Source organism: Ammodytes marinus (assembly GCF_949987685.1).
Source record: "Ammodytes marinus genome assembly, chromosome: 12".
Classification (NCBI taxonomy): Eukaryota; Metazoa; Chordata; class Actinopteri; order Uranoscopiformes; family Ammodytidae; genus Ammodytes; species Ammodytes marinus.
In genome coordinates, this window is record NC_137216.1 from 7,939,852 (window position 1) to 7,957,714 (window position 17,863).

The 17,863-nt window shown below is 40.6% G+C and overlaps 1 protein-coding gene across 3 annotated transcripts in view; it reads left to right on the forward strand.

Annotated features, from left to right (window-relative positions):
* gulp1a (GULP PTB domain containing engulfment adaptor 1a) overlaps nucleotides 1-17,863 on the forward strand; it is a 118,252-nt gene that overhangs the window by 77,450 nt on the left and 22,939 nt on the right. Inside the window, exons 1-2 of one of the 3 annotated variants that reach the window (XM_080038161.1) lie at nucleotides 3,985-4,096; nucleotides 9,381-9,461. In XM_080038161.1, coding sequence (XP_079894287.1) covers nucleotides 9,434-9,461 — 28 coding nt within the window. In that variant the 5' untranslated portion in view covers nucleotides 3,985-4,096; nucleotides 9,381-9,433. Of the gene's footprint in view, nucleotides 1-3,984; nucleotides 4,097-4,413; nucleotides 4,836-9,380; nucleotides 9,462-17,863 lie in introns of those variants that run through there. The other 2 variants (XM_080038162.1, XM_080038160.1) reach the window with 2 other exon arrangements.

Genomic DNA, 17,863 nt, shown 5'->3' on the forward strand with positions numbered 1-17,863 from the left:
TTTATTGACCTTGTATTTTCAATATTTAAATAAAGATAGGACAGCACTCTAAGTTTACTCATTTACTTAATGTATTTAACCTTCACTAATCAGCTCTGGCGTTTGCAGCTTTCACACACATCACTATAGATCATTTGTCCTCCATGCATTTAGTCCTCTGTATCTATTAGTTTCCACTGAAACATTGAAACATTTATAAAAAGGATAAGAACAAATTGGAACATAAGTCAATCAACAGACAAATTTCAGCAACAAAAGCATTTCATTAAATGTTTCAAACATGCCAAACATTCCCTAGTTACAGCTTCTCCTTGGTGACCATTTGCTGTTTTGCGTTGTTCTATTCGAGGAGACTCAATATTTTAAGGTTTTGGAGTGCTTGTCGGGGCAACAACAATTGACATTTTCACTAGTTTTTGATCAGATAAAATAATCAGCAGGTTCAAAATTCCCAGACCTTGTTTCTTTCCACTGTTATTAAACTTTCCCGTGCACAATGTGATGTCAGTCGTCTATCATTTCCTGTTGCCTACCCAGCTTTTAAATGCAAGCAGATGACATTAGGTGCCAGTAATAATTAATAATGAGCTTAATTTACTATTAGTTAGCATACGTAAATACTTCATATAGCCTGAGGGTGATTCTTAACAGTGCATTGCACTTACAGTAGTTCCCCCATTACTGCAGCCCATGGGGAATATGGTTGAACTCTGTGAATCGACAATTACACCTGCAATATAACACAGTAATGTACTGTGTGGAAATAAACACTCTTCTGCCCAAACAAAGAGCAGTGATAAGCCTGTTACTACTAGTTGAGTACAACTTTTATTTCTGACTGAAATAGCTTTACAACCATTTGATGGATTGCCATGTTGTTTTGTACAGACATCCATGGTCCCCTTGCATGATTTGCAATGGCTGATGATGTCAAAATTACGGTTTAGAAAATACTCCACAATACAATTTGGTTAGTTATAATAAGTATGCTTACAAGTTGATTTAAGACAGTGGTCATGGTTAACATAACATCATGAACACTGCCACCGCCTTTGAGCATATTAGCATGAAGTTGGCGTTTTTGTTTTTTTAAGCAGCTTATGAGTGCATCCTCCACAGAGCCAAACGGGTGATTAGGCTGGGAGTCTTCTTTGATCTCATCTTCAATACACTAATCCCTGCTTCTGTTGCTTTAGATTGGCAGTTACTTACAAGTCCTGCCTTTTTATATTTGTACATGAAAAATCTTCCGTTCACAGAATGGTTTGAAAACGAGCTTTGTGAGAACACTTACTCAGGGATTATAGAGTTTTTGTCGCTGTCTTTTTTTTTTACACATATGGGCTAAAACCTTTGTAAACATTGATTTCATAAGTGAGGATGGCGCTTCTGAGGTTCTCATGTCTGGTTTCACAAACCTAATCTCACAATAAAGGCATATAAATAACTGATAGGTTCAATGCTTTTGGCTAATACTCTCTTCTTTCTACTTTTTTTTTACCATTTAGCCAGTAATGCAAACTAATGTCCTGTCTACAGTATATCAGGCTTCAAATTCATGACAGCTTGGAAACAAATCATTTCAACACAACCTGTGTTAATGTTGTTAAGATTGTGCCATGTAGAGCAGTAGTGGATGGAAATTAATGCTTTGACTCTTGGCTGAAGTCCTCATACTTCTTCTTGGTGCAGTGAGTGGTGCAGAGGCTTTTTACTAGCCATGTCAACTGAATATACATCACTGATGATGGCACACATTTGCTGCTTTGCATTACTCCTCCGACGCAACACAAATCATGTGGAGGCTGCAAATCTTAATGAAAATCCACCGAGATGCTTCTCAATCAGAGGCACACATTCCTTCCTCGCCACCCACTCCCCCACAAACACACCCACACACACACATTCTGAGTGCGGAGTGGAATAATTGGACTTGTGTAACTTGAGTAAAATATGCAAACCATAAGCACTGTAAACATTAGCGCTGCAGTCTTTTGGCAACAGGATACAGATGCTTTGAATCTTCTTTATTTTTTATTTGTTACATTGGTCGCACTATTGTCCAAACAGGATTGTTCTCTTTGTTCATCTTACGTGTAAACAGGAAATATGACAGAAACATATCGTGTCGCAGCCCTAGTTACGAAACCAAGTCAGGGACCATGACTCATTGGTTCTGTTTTCAACTGTTGTTGACCTAGATGCATTTGATTTGACGTGTCTGTCGTGGTTCCTTGCTGCTGTATTGAAGTTCTATTTCTCAAAAAAAAAAGTTTTGTCAAAATCATATGCCAAGCTATGGCATTGTTTTTGTCTTTTAAATCATTGGCCTCCCCTTTCCCATTTAGTTATTCCACTTCAACTGTATAATGGAGCTTTTTTTTCTTATATTACTTAACCCTTTTTTTATTTGTGTCTGTGTTGGATAAAGGGCCCCACTTTCCGGGAAAGTGTTGGGGCCAGCCACTTCCCTTACCCCGGCCACAGCTGTCCATACAAGACGCAAACGTGAAATGATACAGGGCAGGGCGAAGAAAAACCCTTAGAAAAATAAAGTGCGAAAAACAGAACAGCCAAAAATCCGGAGACCCTCCCTGCTTTAAATGCTCTCTTAGGCAGAAAGCAAAGGTCTGCTGGCCAGCAAAAACACACTGCCACCCAAGGACCTGACCCAGCTCAATCTCTTACCAGAAACCATTCGGAGAACAAAAAATGCCTTCCATTCAATTCAGGGACATTGAGTAATCGGCCGACAAGTGTTTGTGCCCCTGTAAATGTCATTTGATGTGTCCCAAACAACAATTCCATGAAGTTACAAATAACATGATTTTACAAAGATATGATTGATTTTGTATATTTGTGTTTATTGCCATCCTTTCCACCTTTTCTAAATGGAATTATACACGTATTTGAATGTTGTTTTTATTCTTGGTCTTTCTTCGTAGATTATGTACATACATACATACATTTTTTAACTCCACAGTAGTGTAGGTCAGGATAGTTCTACTTAAAGGTTGTCATCGATTCTGGACAGGGATTTTTGCCAAAATCTTTAAATAGCTCCTCAAGATACGCTACATGTCCTTTCTGTGTGTGCGATGAAAAAAAAATGGTATTAATACACAGCCTACACTCTGTAAATGGTTATGTAAACAAAGGGCAGTGTCAGACTGACTAGTGTTTTTTGCAACTGAAGACAAAAAAAATAAAGTCTACTGCACATCTCTGCTCTGTTCTCAGTATAAGCAGCATATTTGGGCTTCGCCTTTAGGTGTCACTTCCAATATCGAGCCTCTTGGCACAATCTCATTGACCGTGTCCCAGACAGTTCCTCTTTGTGTGATAAAATGGACAACTGACTAGTGTCAGATTGTAAAGTGCTGTATCACACTTTTACCTGCCGGGAAACACACTTTTGAGCCCTAAATGTTTCTGGAGTGCAGTTGGGAAAATGAAAGGCCATTATTAAGTTGACATAATCTCACAGGCAGGCTTTCAGGGCTTTGTGTTGAATGGGTTTTTAGTGACTTCTACCTCATAATGTTTTGGCCATGCTGCCGTTTTGATTGATGCCAAGACGTTGACCCAAGGCTGTTGCCACTGCACCTAGTGTGATGATGAATCACACACACACACACACACACACACACACACACACACACACACACACACACACACACACACACACACACACACACACACACACACACACACACACACACACACACACACACACACACACACACACACACACACTGCAGCAAAAGGGTCAGACTGCAACCTCTCTCCTGTTGGCTTTTATAGGTCAGCCGTGGTATGTGCATGTAAGTGAAACACATCCTGTTGAAAGGGGTCACTTTTTTAACACTGTCCAAAAAGAATTCTTTAGGAGAGGTTTTTTGCCTAACTGTGGGCGGAGGAAGTGGGCTTTGAATGTCAAGTATCATGTGTCTACTAGGCAAAAACCTTGTTGAGTTTTGCAAACCCCATCATCTCACTGCAGTGCTGAGCGTACCACCATCTGGCCCACAGCTGAAAACTATTAAGATCCGTTGGAACTTCCTCTCCGCTTATTCCTCCGCAGTTTGAAGGCAAAGTAAGTTGCTTTTATCTGTAGCTCTGTTGTTGTTGTTGTTGTTGTTGTTGTTTGCGTGTTTCTCTCCATAGACCTTTTTCTTTTTACTCTCTGTTTTGCCTTGATAAAGTATGCGGGGGTGCTGCATTTGATCAACGGGAGATATAGTGCCGGGCTGAGAGAAAGAGAGAGCAAGCCTGGCTTTTAGATTAGACACCCCAACACACCGCGGTCGATTCAACTGAGGAATTCTGGGGCTAAAATTCATAAACAGATTGTATTCGCGATGCCTTAGCCAGCCAGATTCCAGAACCGGGATGAAAGCAAATGGAAGCAGACAAAGGATCTTTGTTGATTTTCTTTTTCTGAGGCATTATGTTGTTGGGAACCGGGTGAATTCTCTTGCGTCTATGCCGTTGTAAAAAGCCTGCTGCCTTTTCACTGCATATGGATCAGATTAGTGAGCGGCTGAGAGGCGCTTATAAAGGCAACGTTAGCTTTCTTTCTTCCTTAAAAAAAGCATTTTTAAGCATTTACTTTTGTCTAAGGTCTGTATTTGGATTGCTTTTTTTCATTTTTTAGATAGTTGTTTTGGCTTGTGAGAGATAGGACTCCTCCACCACGGGGTCGGAACAGGTCACGCTTATTTCCAGAAAGAGGGCTTTCCCAAGCCAAATTCCAAATGTTTGAGTCACTGAAGGTGAATTTCTTAGACTGTGGACATGATTTTCGCTGAGCATTTTGGAAGATGATATTCTGAGTAAGTAAAGTCCTGGATCCTATTTTCACATACTTGAATTTCAGATATGCAATGCACACATTTTGCATACCTATACAATGCTTATATGGCTATATGTTAATTGTTAAAGTGTTTTTAGTTGTGTGCGTGTGTGTTTCATGATTACTACTAGATTTCAGTATCCTCTTAGGAAACTGTAACTACATTATGTGGTTTAAATGACCATTTAATTGTGTTCTGTGTGCTAATTTACGTTTGTTATTAGGCCTTATACTGTTGGAGAAGTCATTGTAATTAATGTCATGGTTGATCAGTTAGTGGCTGTTTGAAACAACTATAAGCTAATTGATGTATGGATGTGTTCTTGTATGTGGACTGGTATATAAGAACACACACACACACACACACACACACACACACACACACACACACACACACACACACACACACACACACACACACACACACACATACTTGCGGGGAATTGAGCAAACCTAACCTGTGCTTCCACTGCAGTTGGTAAACATTGAAAGGAGATGGAGGAAGTTTGCAGTTCAGTGTTAAGTCTTTGAGTGAGTGTGTGTGTGTGTGTGTGTGTGTGTGTGTGTGTGTGTGTGTGTGTGTGTGTGTGTGTGTGTGTGTGTGTGTGTGTGTGTGTGTGTGTGTGTGTGTGTGTGTGTGTGTGTGTGTGTGTGTGTGTGTGTGTGTGTGTGTGTGTGTGTGTGTGTGTGCCGGTGTCTGTCTCTGTGTATGTGTGTGCAGCCGTGTCTGTGTGTGTGTGTCTTAGGGTCGACAGCTCTCCCAAGGGGGTGCTGTTGAATCACCAGACAGGAAGCTATTAAAACAGACCCAACACTGCAGCTGTCAATCAAACTGAGTGACATCACAGTCAGGTGTCTGGCGAGGCATCGCATCACACCACAGTGTGTCACAAACGAGCAGAAAAAGGTGTCGCGGCACTTGGTATTCTGGCAGGCCTTTCCTCCGTTGATACCAACTAAACCAGTCTTTGTTGTAAGAACTTAAAGCTCTTAATGGTGACTTTTCTTAATGGTTTGCTGGTCTCCTAAGCCACTCCACAAGATCAGGATTGGAGTCAACTGATTCTGTATCAGATTTTTTTGTTGTCACCCATTGCATTCATTAATTCATATTTATACATTTTCTTTTTTAGCTATTTCTCAGGTGTGCCACATCTCTAAACTGCTGCTCTGTGTCACAAATGTATGTTTGTGATGGAAAGGAATAGACGCCCTCCAATCTTCCTGCGACAAAAATATCTCCAGTGACGCATAACTCCCCACGGGTAAAAAAAAAACAATAACACATAATGGCAGTGTGAAAATGACCAGACACCATTAATGGGGGAAGTTGTATTTTCTTAATGTAGTCCATTTAAGCATCAACAAACATACCCGTCTTGCTTTGAAGAAGAAAGCGACAGTGCATTTAAATCCCAAAAAGCTGTTCCTGTTTAAAAAAAACTCAAGACTAAGAGCCAAGGCCACCACTGCCAAGAGCTTGATTTGGCCAATCCAGATGCCTGCAGAGTGGTTTGGTGCTGAGACGTGCACAATCTACTTTCCCCCTGTCTTTCTGTGAAATGCAAACAGTACCAGTGTCCTTGCTCATCTTCTCCCGGGTGGTGTTTTCTTCTGCTAGTCTTGTAAATAGGGAATACAAGTTGCCTCTTTCAGCTTTGCAAAGTTGTGTCAGCCTGAGGAATGTCCCAGTCCCCACCCTGAAGCTTGTTCCATTTAAAAAAATTCTCCAGCCCTTTTCCAGGGGCCTCTGTTGCTGTTAAATATCCCCTTACTGTGAGAAGAAAAACCTGCATACGTTGTTCACTTGTATCCGCAAACTGCCTTTTCCTCAGTTCTTAGCCATGGATCATTGTGTGCCTTTTATTTAGCTAATGGATTTCCATTTTTCAATTTAAAGTGACAGTTTATTTTCATTAAGCAGAAGCCTCTTTAATGCAAATTCTGAAACCATTGAAACCTCTGTCATAGATGTGTCTTTTTAACGGATGACTTGTTTGTCGTCAGCTCCTCCCAGCAGTAATTAAGAATATTTAACTCAATAGCAGAACTCCATCATTTTTGTATTGACAACCTTACTGCTATTCAGCCAAAGCTAATGACCCATTAACCACCCATGTTACGGTGGTCTATTTGTTTCCACATAATTCACTTCTTACCATAATTACTACATAGACCCATGGGCTATTGGTTGATAATGCCTTTTACATAAAATATGATTTTCTGAATGGCGTCATTTATGTCACACTCATAATTGCCGTATATGCATTATACAAGGCACTACACAGCATAAATTGTGTGGCAGTGGCAGGTGATGAAAGAAGATTACATTTATTGTGAGAAGTTGCGCTCCAGTAAAAACCATCTAAATGTAGTTTCATTAGTTCAATTTAAATATAACCACAGTAAACCAACAGATTGCATGATACAGTATGTTGCTAATACATAAAGGTTGAAGGGGGCATAACAGCAATTAATTGTGAAGGTCTTTACTGTATATGAGATGACCTGCTATGTAAGTCATTCGAGGTCCAAAGTAAATGTATTTAAATCTGGTCAGGTATGGTGCTATTCCTCTGACCGCGTGGTGTTTAAAAGTAATCACAGGAGTAAATGTTGTCTTTTGATGTGAGATGGTGTGAACGTATTAGAACTCTTCAGAGCAAGGCTGCTTGTTAATTTGAGTCACATCAAGATGCTGCAAGTGTTTGTGTTCTCCGTTTAAATGGGTCTGTTCTGCCTCACTGCATATTGGATCAGGTCTCATTATCCTTAGGTGGGTTTGTATCAGGTCTGACTGGCCTTGGGTTCCCTTTGGAAAATGAATGAATCCACATAAAGTTCAGGTAGCTTTCACCGGAGTGGTATTTCAGGTCAGATCCAATATTTCAGAATCATGTATCCCTCTATTCATTGGTTTGAAGCAATTAATATTTTAAGATACTATTTTTAAGTTGTAAGTCTACAATGCGGGACTAATAAAGGATAATCTTGTTTTATCTTCTCATGTATGGCAGTAATACATCTTCTCCTCTACAACTTTCAGTTAAAACCTACAGCTGTCTGAGAATGGTTTTCAATTTCACATAATTTTGTTAGTTTTTTTTACACAGGTTCCATACTCTGGGAGTCTCTAGACACACCAGGGATCCAAGTGAATGTTGAAAAGTTTGAAAAGAAAATTAAAAAGTGCATATAGCATAATAGGTGACCTTTCAATTTGAGTAGTACTCTATGATTCAGCGTGTGGGAGGTTTGGTTCCAAAGGCATGAGGAGGATTTGTTTTTTTCCATTCACTAAAAACGCATTATCACTCCGACTTCACTTGATAAATGGACAATGCCAGAGATGGAAGAATTCAATACATTTTCCAAATTGCCCGGGCACAAGTTAATTTGTTTGCAAAGGCAAGGAATGAAATAGCTGTTATGCGGCAGGCCTTGCATATTTTCTCACAGATAAAAGGGGAAATTATATTGATTTTGGAGGACGCCGGTGACCACCTAGTGCCGGACAGTTTGTCCTTGTGGCACTCTAGATTGCCGAGCTCTCGTGGGGGAATTGATGCAACGGTCTGAAAGCAGTCGAGGCAAAGTGTCAGATTTGAAATGTTTTACATCTGTAAAAAGAAATTGCTCCTCTTCCTGTAATGTAGAGGACAACACCAGCAACGGCAATAACTGAATTTGTCCATCAGCCGACATTCGTTTACAATGCTTGACGTCATGACACCCCCAACACTACTGGTGAACGTTGCTGGTTTATTCAGAGTCATGCTGATTGACATGTAAACAAGAATATTCCCATAGCTGCTGACCATGGACACACCTTATTTGACATATTGTCTGAACCAGAACATGGACATTATTCAGAATATACTCTGTGTATGTGAACGTGATCATTGTCTGTTGAGAATCACTTTATACCATTCCTATTTGAGTTTTTTGTGAGATCCTTTTACTACTGACAGAAACCTGGATATGATTAGTAACAAAGCACTGATCGGCATATCCTACGATGACTCAAACTTCCTGGATTTAGTTTCAGTTGTGTGCCATGTGAATGTCCTGTGTGTAGCTGAACAATGTGTTGGCTTCACAGTCCAACACGTAGCATTTTGAATAAAATGTCCCAGTTCTGTTGGAAAGATTAAAAAAGTAATGCCACTGACTGCAGCAGGAGATCATAGTAAACAGCATTCCAATGTATCATGCAACACTCCTTACCTGCCTTGTTAGGAATCACCATTCTTAGACGTGTTCTGTGCTGAGTTTCTTATTATCAAGCCCACTGGGGGACAGTGAGTATGATGTGTCCCTGTGGTAAACAAACTGGACTGGGACTTGTACTGGAACACATTCTGACTGCTAAACATAGGCTCACTCTGAGAGGGTGGGGGATATTTTGTTGTAAAGAAAAACAACAACTTGAGACTGTTTGTTTGTTTTTAGACTTGGTGCCTTTTGGTGAAGGTTTGAGGTCACAGCCATGTTTAACTGCCTTTTCCCTGCCTATGTTTTCCAGGTGGAATATTGGCAGACACTCAGGAGGGACCACGGAGACACACATTTTCCACTATGAACCGCGCCTTCAACAGGAAAAAAGGTGAGCAGAAAATAACGCAAGCCCATTTAGCTTGTGGTGTTTAGCAAACATACTGAGAACACTTGTTTTTAGCCATCTGAGTGTTGGACAAACATGTACAGTACGGCTCTCTCAAATCTCTTTTGTATGAGTTGCTTTACAACAGTGACATGAAGTTATTTATCACTGGGGCTACTCGTTGATAGGCCTGTACAGTAGTACAACTTCTTACAGTAGTGTTTTCTAACCAGTTTGTTAATGGATGTTTTACAATTTAAAGGACCAATGCACCAGTCACACCGCTTCACAAACTGGGAGCATGGGGTTAGAAACAAATGGGCATTCAGGAGGTGTGTCCAGTTTCATCATATGAAATGTAGGATCCAATGTTTCTGGAGATTGCAGAAATCCCAGAAGTCAGGATATACTGGCCTGTGTTGCTTCAGTTTTGACAATTCTAAACTGTCCCTCGTGAGTCCTCCAACCTTAAGGAAGTCCCTAAATTATGTGGTATTTATGTTCTGTAAATATCATGGCAAAACTATATAAAAAAGGCTCAAACATGCTGGGATTTTTCTGTTTTGAGAAAGGTTAACATATCAAATGGTAGAACGTCTTTCATATTCCACACCCAATTACTGGAAAGCGCCAATAAAAAAAAAAAAAGTTAATTCATTGTGAAAGACAGGAGAGCAGTCACTAAAATTAGTTTTTTTTCCATAGACAACAGTTGTAACAACATGCACATCTTACCATGCATGTATGTACGTGTCAGACAGTGAAGGTGGTTGTGCAACACTACAGAGTCTTGAGGTGACCCTGGCCAAATGCAGAGGAGGGGACGTTTGGGAGAGCTGCTTGGAAAACAGCTTGATGTGTTTACCACCATCTGCTGCGAACCAACAGACCTGGAGTAGCCGTGGACAGTGTAGGGGGAAAGTGTGCGGTGTCCAGGTGCTGCACTGGGATTTAATGATATTTATGAGTCTTATGATTCATCTTATCCCATTAGGGGTTCCATTCTAGGAGCAAAAGATGATGATCAGGGATGGCATATATTCCCTCATAGCGTCACATTAAATTTCCCTTTGATGGCATGTAATGGAATGGTTTTGGGATTGCATTGCTATGTATTTCAGATGATACATCAGCCTTACATGTAACAACTTGTGAAAATGTAAATTATAGCTGAATGTAAGGTTAAAGTTGTTTTTGGCAGCGGACTGATACTGAGGGCCACTTTGAAATGGAAAGAGTTAAAGCGGCTACGAGTAACATTTAAATATCTTTTAAACAGCCTCATGTTTCCTCTGATAATCATAAATTACCTTTAACAGCAAACGAGACCATCAGTGCAAAGAAAGACGTTTTTAAATAGTTTTTATTACTGCTTTTGGTCTGGTCGCACACCCAGTCCGATTTTCGGTTCGCTCGTGCAGGCTCTATGGTCACATATCCGTATTGGTCGCAGATTTCAGTGTGGCGCAGCAACGTGAATTGAGAAGCCTATCCCTCCAGGTGAGGGAAGGGGAGCGGGAGCCTTGTTTGAGACAGTTATTTGTCGTCATAATGACTGATAACGGGGCTGAACCATCAAAGAAAAAATGCAATGAAGAAAAGCTAAAAGGGAGAGTGATATAGGCTACGGGCGGGACCAGGGCGTTGCCAAGCAACGTGTATACAATTTCACGAGAGCGAAACTAGACTGCAGTGTTTACTCCTAAATGAATGAGCGGTTAGTACTAACACAAAGTTTGCTTTGCTTCACCATCATCAGATAACCATTATCTGAAATAGTAATTATTTACAACAACATAAACACATTACCTCATCGTGATCCATACTAACTGCCGTCTCTCGTTCATTCGCTTTCTGTGAGGAGTCGGACACGTAATCTTTCAGCTCCGTGAGAGAGAGAGAGTAGTTAGGTGACACTGCTGTATCAACTCATTGCAATCAGGTGTGTGTGGCAGTGACTGGCATTAGTTGATGCAGTGTCAAAACCACTCTCACGGAGCCGAAAAGAGTCCTCACACTTTCAACACACGGACATGCACTATATTGCTCCCTTCTCAGTTCACACTCGCGCGCCTGGCACGCGCTAGGAAACAGCTTTGCGACAGCGGGCGTCGTAAAAATACTACCGCTTTTGTCCAAAGGGGACGCCAACGTGCCATGTTACTCGTAGTGGCTTTAATGTTATAATAAATAAATGATCTAAAACGGCCTCAACAAATGCTCTGGGACATGCCAGCACACACTGTCCATTTCTTTTGCAATTGTGAAGTGCTGCAAACGGTGCATCCTTTCAGCCCTCTGCCATATAGCGTGGTGAAGTATTTTCCCTAAGAGGACATGAGTCTCCTGGCCCTCACCATGCACCACTACATCCAAACGCCAACAGATGCCTGACCCTTAGGCTTCTCTTTGGATTTATTTTCTGCTACACTTGTTGCAGTCAGTCCGTGACAAATGGTGCCAAAAGGTCCAAAACAGATAGTCTAATAAAAAGCCGCTCCTTCCTGGAATGATAAAATGTGTTTATTTGAGAGCATGAACGAAAAATATACAAAAATATGCTACGGTATATTTAGCAACTTCCCTTCAGTCTCAATGGACCTCAGTATTCCAAGTTTCCTAAGGCGAAACAAAGCAAATATTGATAAACAGATTAAATGTCCCATCCAAACATTATCCTCTACAGATTTGAATACAACATTTTTTGAATTAGCCCAGAATCTTAAAACTGTTTCCACATGAAAATCATTTTAATGAGAAAAGATAAGAAGATGCACAGCGCTATCGATCCTCTGGGTACTAGTTATGCGACTAAGAACCACATTGTCTCATTATGAGAGGATTTGATTCCTTTCAAATGTTACTTTTTCAGTTCACTAACCAACGTTTGACTACAGTAGTTGTGGATTAAACGCTCCCATCAATCCGAAAATAACGTCTGATATGGAACATTTACAAAGAGAATTGCCTCGTGTTGTTGTTGCTGTTATCACTGGTTCCATGATTACTTCAACATTTTGTCTATTTATTTATTTATTTAGATTTGGACAAAGAATACACGGATGGTTACAGATTGTCTCTCATTGTTTCCTTACACTTATTAATAGCTCTTCTTTGAAAGCCTTCCGAATAACTAACATTCAGTCCAACTAGGGATGTCCATGGTTAACTTGTTAATCGTTAAATGAGCTGTAAGCGGAATGGTCAGTTTAGCTAACTTCCTGTCAGTTACTGCAGTTAGCAGTCCCCTCGCTCGTCCCTACGTCACCACATTAATGCACTGCGGTCTTCGAGCAGCAAGTTATCTAGCATCATCTCAGATCCATAAGTGTGATAAAACATGATAAAAACCATCAAAACAGACATTGGGAAGGATTGTTACCTGCTCCGCCATTGTAGGCGCATAAACATTCACCCATGTGTCGCTCTGGCGTGCACCGGCAGTGAGACCATGAGTGAGACGGGTGCGGACGGGTGTCGGTTTGTAGCATTCTCTCTTGTGATTGGATAAAATTTCGGGATACTACATAAAGTTTCATTGCTGATTACATGCAGATCAGCTGACTAAGAGATTGGCTTTATGAAACGTGCACATCGTGTAAGTGATTATTGTATGAAAAAGTTATATTAATAGAAATAAACCGCTTACTTCACCTTTAAGAAGATCTTTAACCGGTTAATACTAAACGGTTAAAACTAATTAAATTATCTTAATTTCTCTCAAATCCGGACTCTTATTTTGATATGGCTAAACTGGATGTAAGAATGCGAACCGTCTGCAAAGAATGAAACACGTAGTGTAGGCTGTGCTCAACTTTATAATAGGTCCATAGTACGCTCCCAGTCACAACTTATGGTCACAACACTTATGGTCACAACACCCCCCTGCCATGTGTTATAATAATGTGTATAATTTAATTAACAGCGTGGGCTCCCGCTATCTTAACATAGCGCTAGCATTAGCCTTCTTGAGGTGGATGCTGTCCTGCATCTATCACCGTCTCAGTGAGTGTGTGAGAGAGTGACAGACAGGCAGTGAGTGCTCGCCCCCTGCATGAACACAGAAAGGTCTGCCATGATTGTGTGCCAGGATCAATAGCGAAAATCCGTCATAAACAAAAGTGTAAAGTACCGTTATGCAGCACTGATAACGTCGGAGCTTATCAATACTACGGTCTTTAAAATATTTTTAAAAATCTTAACGGTTAACCGGTTAATAACCGTTAATTCTTGTGGTTAACCGGTTAAACAAAAAATTAAGTTTTAATTTATTTCCCCTTTAAACCTGTACTATGTCAGATGTTCAATTAAGAGAAGTTGTTTTACATTGTTGTTTTTCACTGGCATTGTTTTACACAATAACCAGACCATTTGAATTTGACTGTGACTAGACTAGACTTTTTTCTCTAAATTATTTTCTTTGCGTCTCTACTGCCCCTAAAATTAGCGCAAGAATCACACAGTAACTCAGGAAGTAACGTGAAATCGGAAATGTATTACTAGCGACAAAAATGAAAAACAAACAAGCTTTCGATTACTATTCAGCTAATCATTTAGACATGGCAGATCAGTCAAAAAAGAGACCACACATTCCTGTTACAAAGTTACACAGTACAGCTAATGTCCTGACCGCCTCTGCCTGTTTTGGCTGTAAGAGTGAATGATGACACTGACAATAGTACCACTCCACTGATTTAGCTCCTGCTTTATCTCTGTCTCTATCTCTGTCTGGCTGTTTGTGGACTTGATCACGTCTAGCAGGTAAAGCTAACGGACATCTTGATCAGTTTTATCTCCCATGTTTATTGCCCTATGCTCCCAGACGTGACTTGCACTGAACAGTTGGTCCATACAGACTCTATGTGCATCTATTTGTGTTAAATAGAAAAACAAAACTAATCTGGGATATATTGCACCGTTACAGTGATGTGACTCGCTCTGACTTTTTAAAGTTGAAGACTTTGTAAACTACTTTGCCACAAAAAGCAAACATACTGTTTTACTTAACCACATAGGCTTTTATCAACAGTCCTGAGTAAAAAAGAAAACTAAACGATATTTCCTATATCTGTAAAAAGGTCTTCGTATGAGCTTGATATGCTAATGTATCTCCTAAAAATTTAAATGCAAGTCACATTTTAATTTATCCAATTAGTATGCTTACAATTGTTCAAAACCACATAATCCTCCATCTAGCCGTCGCCAGAAAATCATAAAAGTATTTCATCCCCACAGAAGTGTTTTAAGACATATTCTGAATTGAATTATACTTTTATGTTTAGTGTTGCTCTTACCTAAAAAATCAGAATTCATTCAAAGATATTGAAATCATCACGTTGAACAAAATCCAGAAGCTATGAATTTGCAAGCAGCTGCCCTTTTTACAATTCTACATGCAGGCTACTGACCTCAATATACAGAGATTAGAAAGTAGGTAGAACGGTTGACTCAATGTCCCAATGTCTTGGTGATGTATTAAAAAAACTCATAGACTGATTAATTCAGTTAGTGACTGAAGACACTCACTTGATCCACTCTGTCTATTTGGTATTGAAATGCAGAAACTTGGGTTCATCTCATTGCAGGGCACTGCGATGTGTTGCATCATATTTGAGCTGATTGCCTGCAGCAATAAATAAATCTCAACTCGGTCATAACAACAGATGGTCATGTTAGTGTGGAAGAATATCCTAAAGGCAATGGTCTAATGTGCTGTGTTATTATGTAGTAGATGGGCACAGTCAAGTGTTTGCCCTAGATTCTCTCACAGCATTGGAGCTACTTAAGAATATTGAGGATGCACATTTAAATTAAAGCTTTAGTGCGTAACCTATGTTGCCCCCATGAGTAATTCTGAGTCATTACAACAACACTGTCGGCTCATTTTCATGAGGTAAGGCTTTCGATGATCGCGCATGGATGTTATAACTTTTGTTGTTCGCCAGGTTTTTTCTTAGCAGTAGAATCAAAAACTGAAACTTTGCTTGGGCGCTTCTTAGGATTTTTCTGAGCTCCTACGCCAGTGTTGTGTGTTCACACCAGTTTGCAAACGCTGCCATGCTGTGAAATACTATAGAGTTTTGTGGAGCTGAAAGGCTTAATCAACTTTGTGTCACCTCGTTTGGCAATGGCACAGATGTAACAGATATTCATACATATGAAAAAGTCACACACTATGGCTTTCTAATAAATTTGAGGTCATCATAATGTGCAGTTATATCTTTATTGTATGTTTCAACTGCTGGAACCAAATGACTGACACATCCCCCCATGTTTATTGTCTCACTCTTGAAAATAGCTGTTGAAACCAAACCAACTCAAGTGATTGGTGTTGTCATTCTGGGTCAGTCACAGGCGCTCATTCATCTGAATTCCGGCATTCACTTAATTTTTCAAGTGTCTCTTTTATTATTAAGGTCAGATGCCCTTGCTCAATCATTACGATCTATGCAACAAAAAAAAGCACTCGCACAGAAAATGAGATGGTGAGGATAGGCAGGCTTTTTCATTTCCTCATGGCCGTGTTAGCTCAATTGCTGGGCGATATAAAAAAACAGTCTCAGCGATGCACAGTTCACAAATGCACCCTGCAATTATTACACTAGACAGTGTTAATGGAGTGTAGTATATGAATGGAGACACAAAAGGAATGGATGGTGCCTTTTCTCTTCACTAAATATCAATGCATGCCCGATGACCTTACTGGAAAGACATTATGATATAAAAGGAGTTTTACAGAGTTTTACAGTGTGTGTTATTGCCTGAATGTCTGTCTGCACACGGGTTTATAAAGCGATACCACCATGTTTATGATCCTTAAATATTTCCTTTCTGGGCTCTGTAGAATCTGAATTACCCTTGAATCGGCCCTGAATTTCTTCCTACCACCATTTTTTTTCTTTTTTTTTGCATTTGGTCCCCGATTTCAACTGAGTGAAGGTTTTCAAGAGATTTCAAGTAGCATTACGTGAGCTGGCAGATGCTTTAGATGAATTAACTTGTATACTTCAATAGAACACAATCTATCTGTTATCCCTAAATGCACTGTGGAGAAAAAAACCTCTAGTGAGATTCACAGAGCACACTGTCACTTTTTATATACTGTATGATTTGAACATTTTGCATAAACTTTTTTACACTACACTCTGGTGCCATACTTTATGTCCAAAAGAGGTTGACTTTTTCTGCCCACACAGTTGTGTCACAACCCGGCTCAACGGTTGTAGCAAACAAAGGGGAGGCCACACATAGTCTGAATAAACATAATAGATTTAATGAAGAATAAGGTGAACAACCAAATATAACAGAAACAAAAGTGCAGGCTGCAGGCCAGGGAAGAGAGAAGTCAAGCAGGCAGGGCTGCTTTATATGCTCCTCAGACAAGCCTCCTCAGGTGAGCTGCATCCCGTTGACGATGGTGTTAATTGATGGTGCTCCGCCCACCAACTCCCTGCAAAAGAAAGCAACCCAGAAGCAACAACAACTCAAGGCCACCCTGTGGCCGTCACACTCCCCCCCATAAAACAGGAGCTCCTCCCCGCAAGTTAACGAAGGTGCAATAAGTTACCCTTTTCCAGCAGCCTGAAGGAGTACGGCACCAGCTCCAACATGGCTGGCAGCAACATGTAATAGTACTGGCTGATCGAGGCTGGGAGCTAGAAGGACTGGGACAGAGCATAACAAAGTTTTAACATCCGTGAAGGCTTTTTGACATGAGGTGGACCAGATGTACTTGGATGTGGTCTTCAGCAAGTCAGTCAGAGAAGCCACCACTGTTGAGAAATTACTGCAAAACTCAAAGACTCTGGAAAACCTCTGCCGGCTGGGCTCAGCGTCTCCAACGTCAATATCATGCTCTTTCAGATTTGTCTTAGACGGCGAGTCTCCCAATAAACCTGGATAGTTTGCAATCAGTTCAGCAAACTCAGTTTGCTTCTCAACAGACAAATGAGCCAAGCCATCCATATTCATTAGACATTCAGAGTTCTTGAGACAACCATGCAGTACAGAATCGGCTGGCACTGCCACATCTTCCCCCCCACTAACAACTGACTGCAACACTATACCAGCAGACAAAACTGGGCGCACTTCCGAAGGAGTGTGTGAAACCTCAGATTCATCCCGACCATAGTATGGTTTCAGCAGATTTATGTGACAGTACGTTTTCTTAACCCCCAGATGCCCACTCTGGTCATGCGAACACTGCATCACTTTATTTTGATACTTCATTGGTACTACAACTTGGTAAACTGGATCACCAACACAATCCAAACCCTGTGGGACCCACTTACGGACGAATACCTCATTCTGCAGGAAGTACCCACTAGCTGCACTCTGAGCATCAACGCTAGGCCGCACCTGATCAAACAGTTCTCTCAACGAGGCATCCGCTCGTTGCTCAGTGC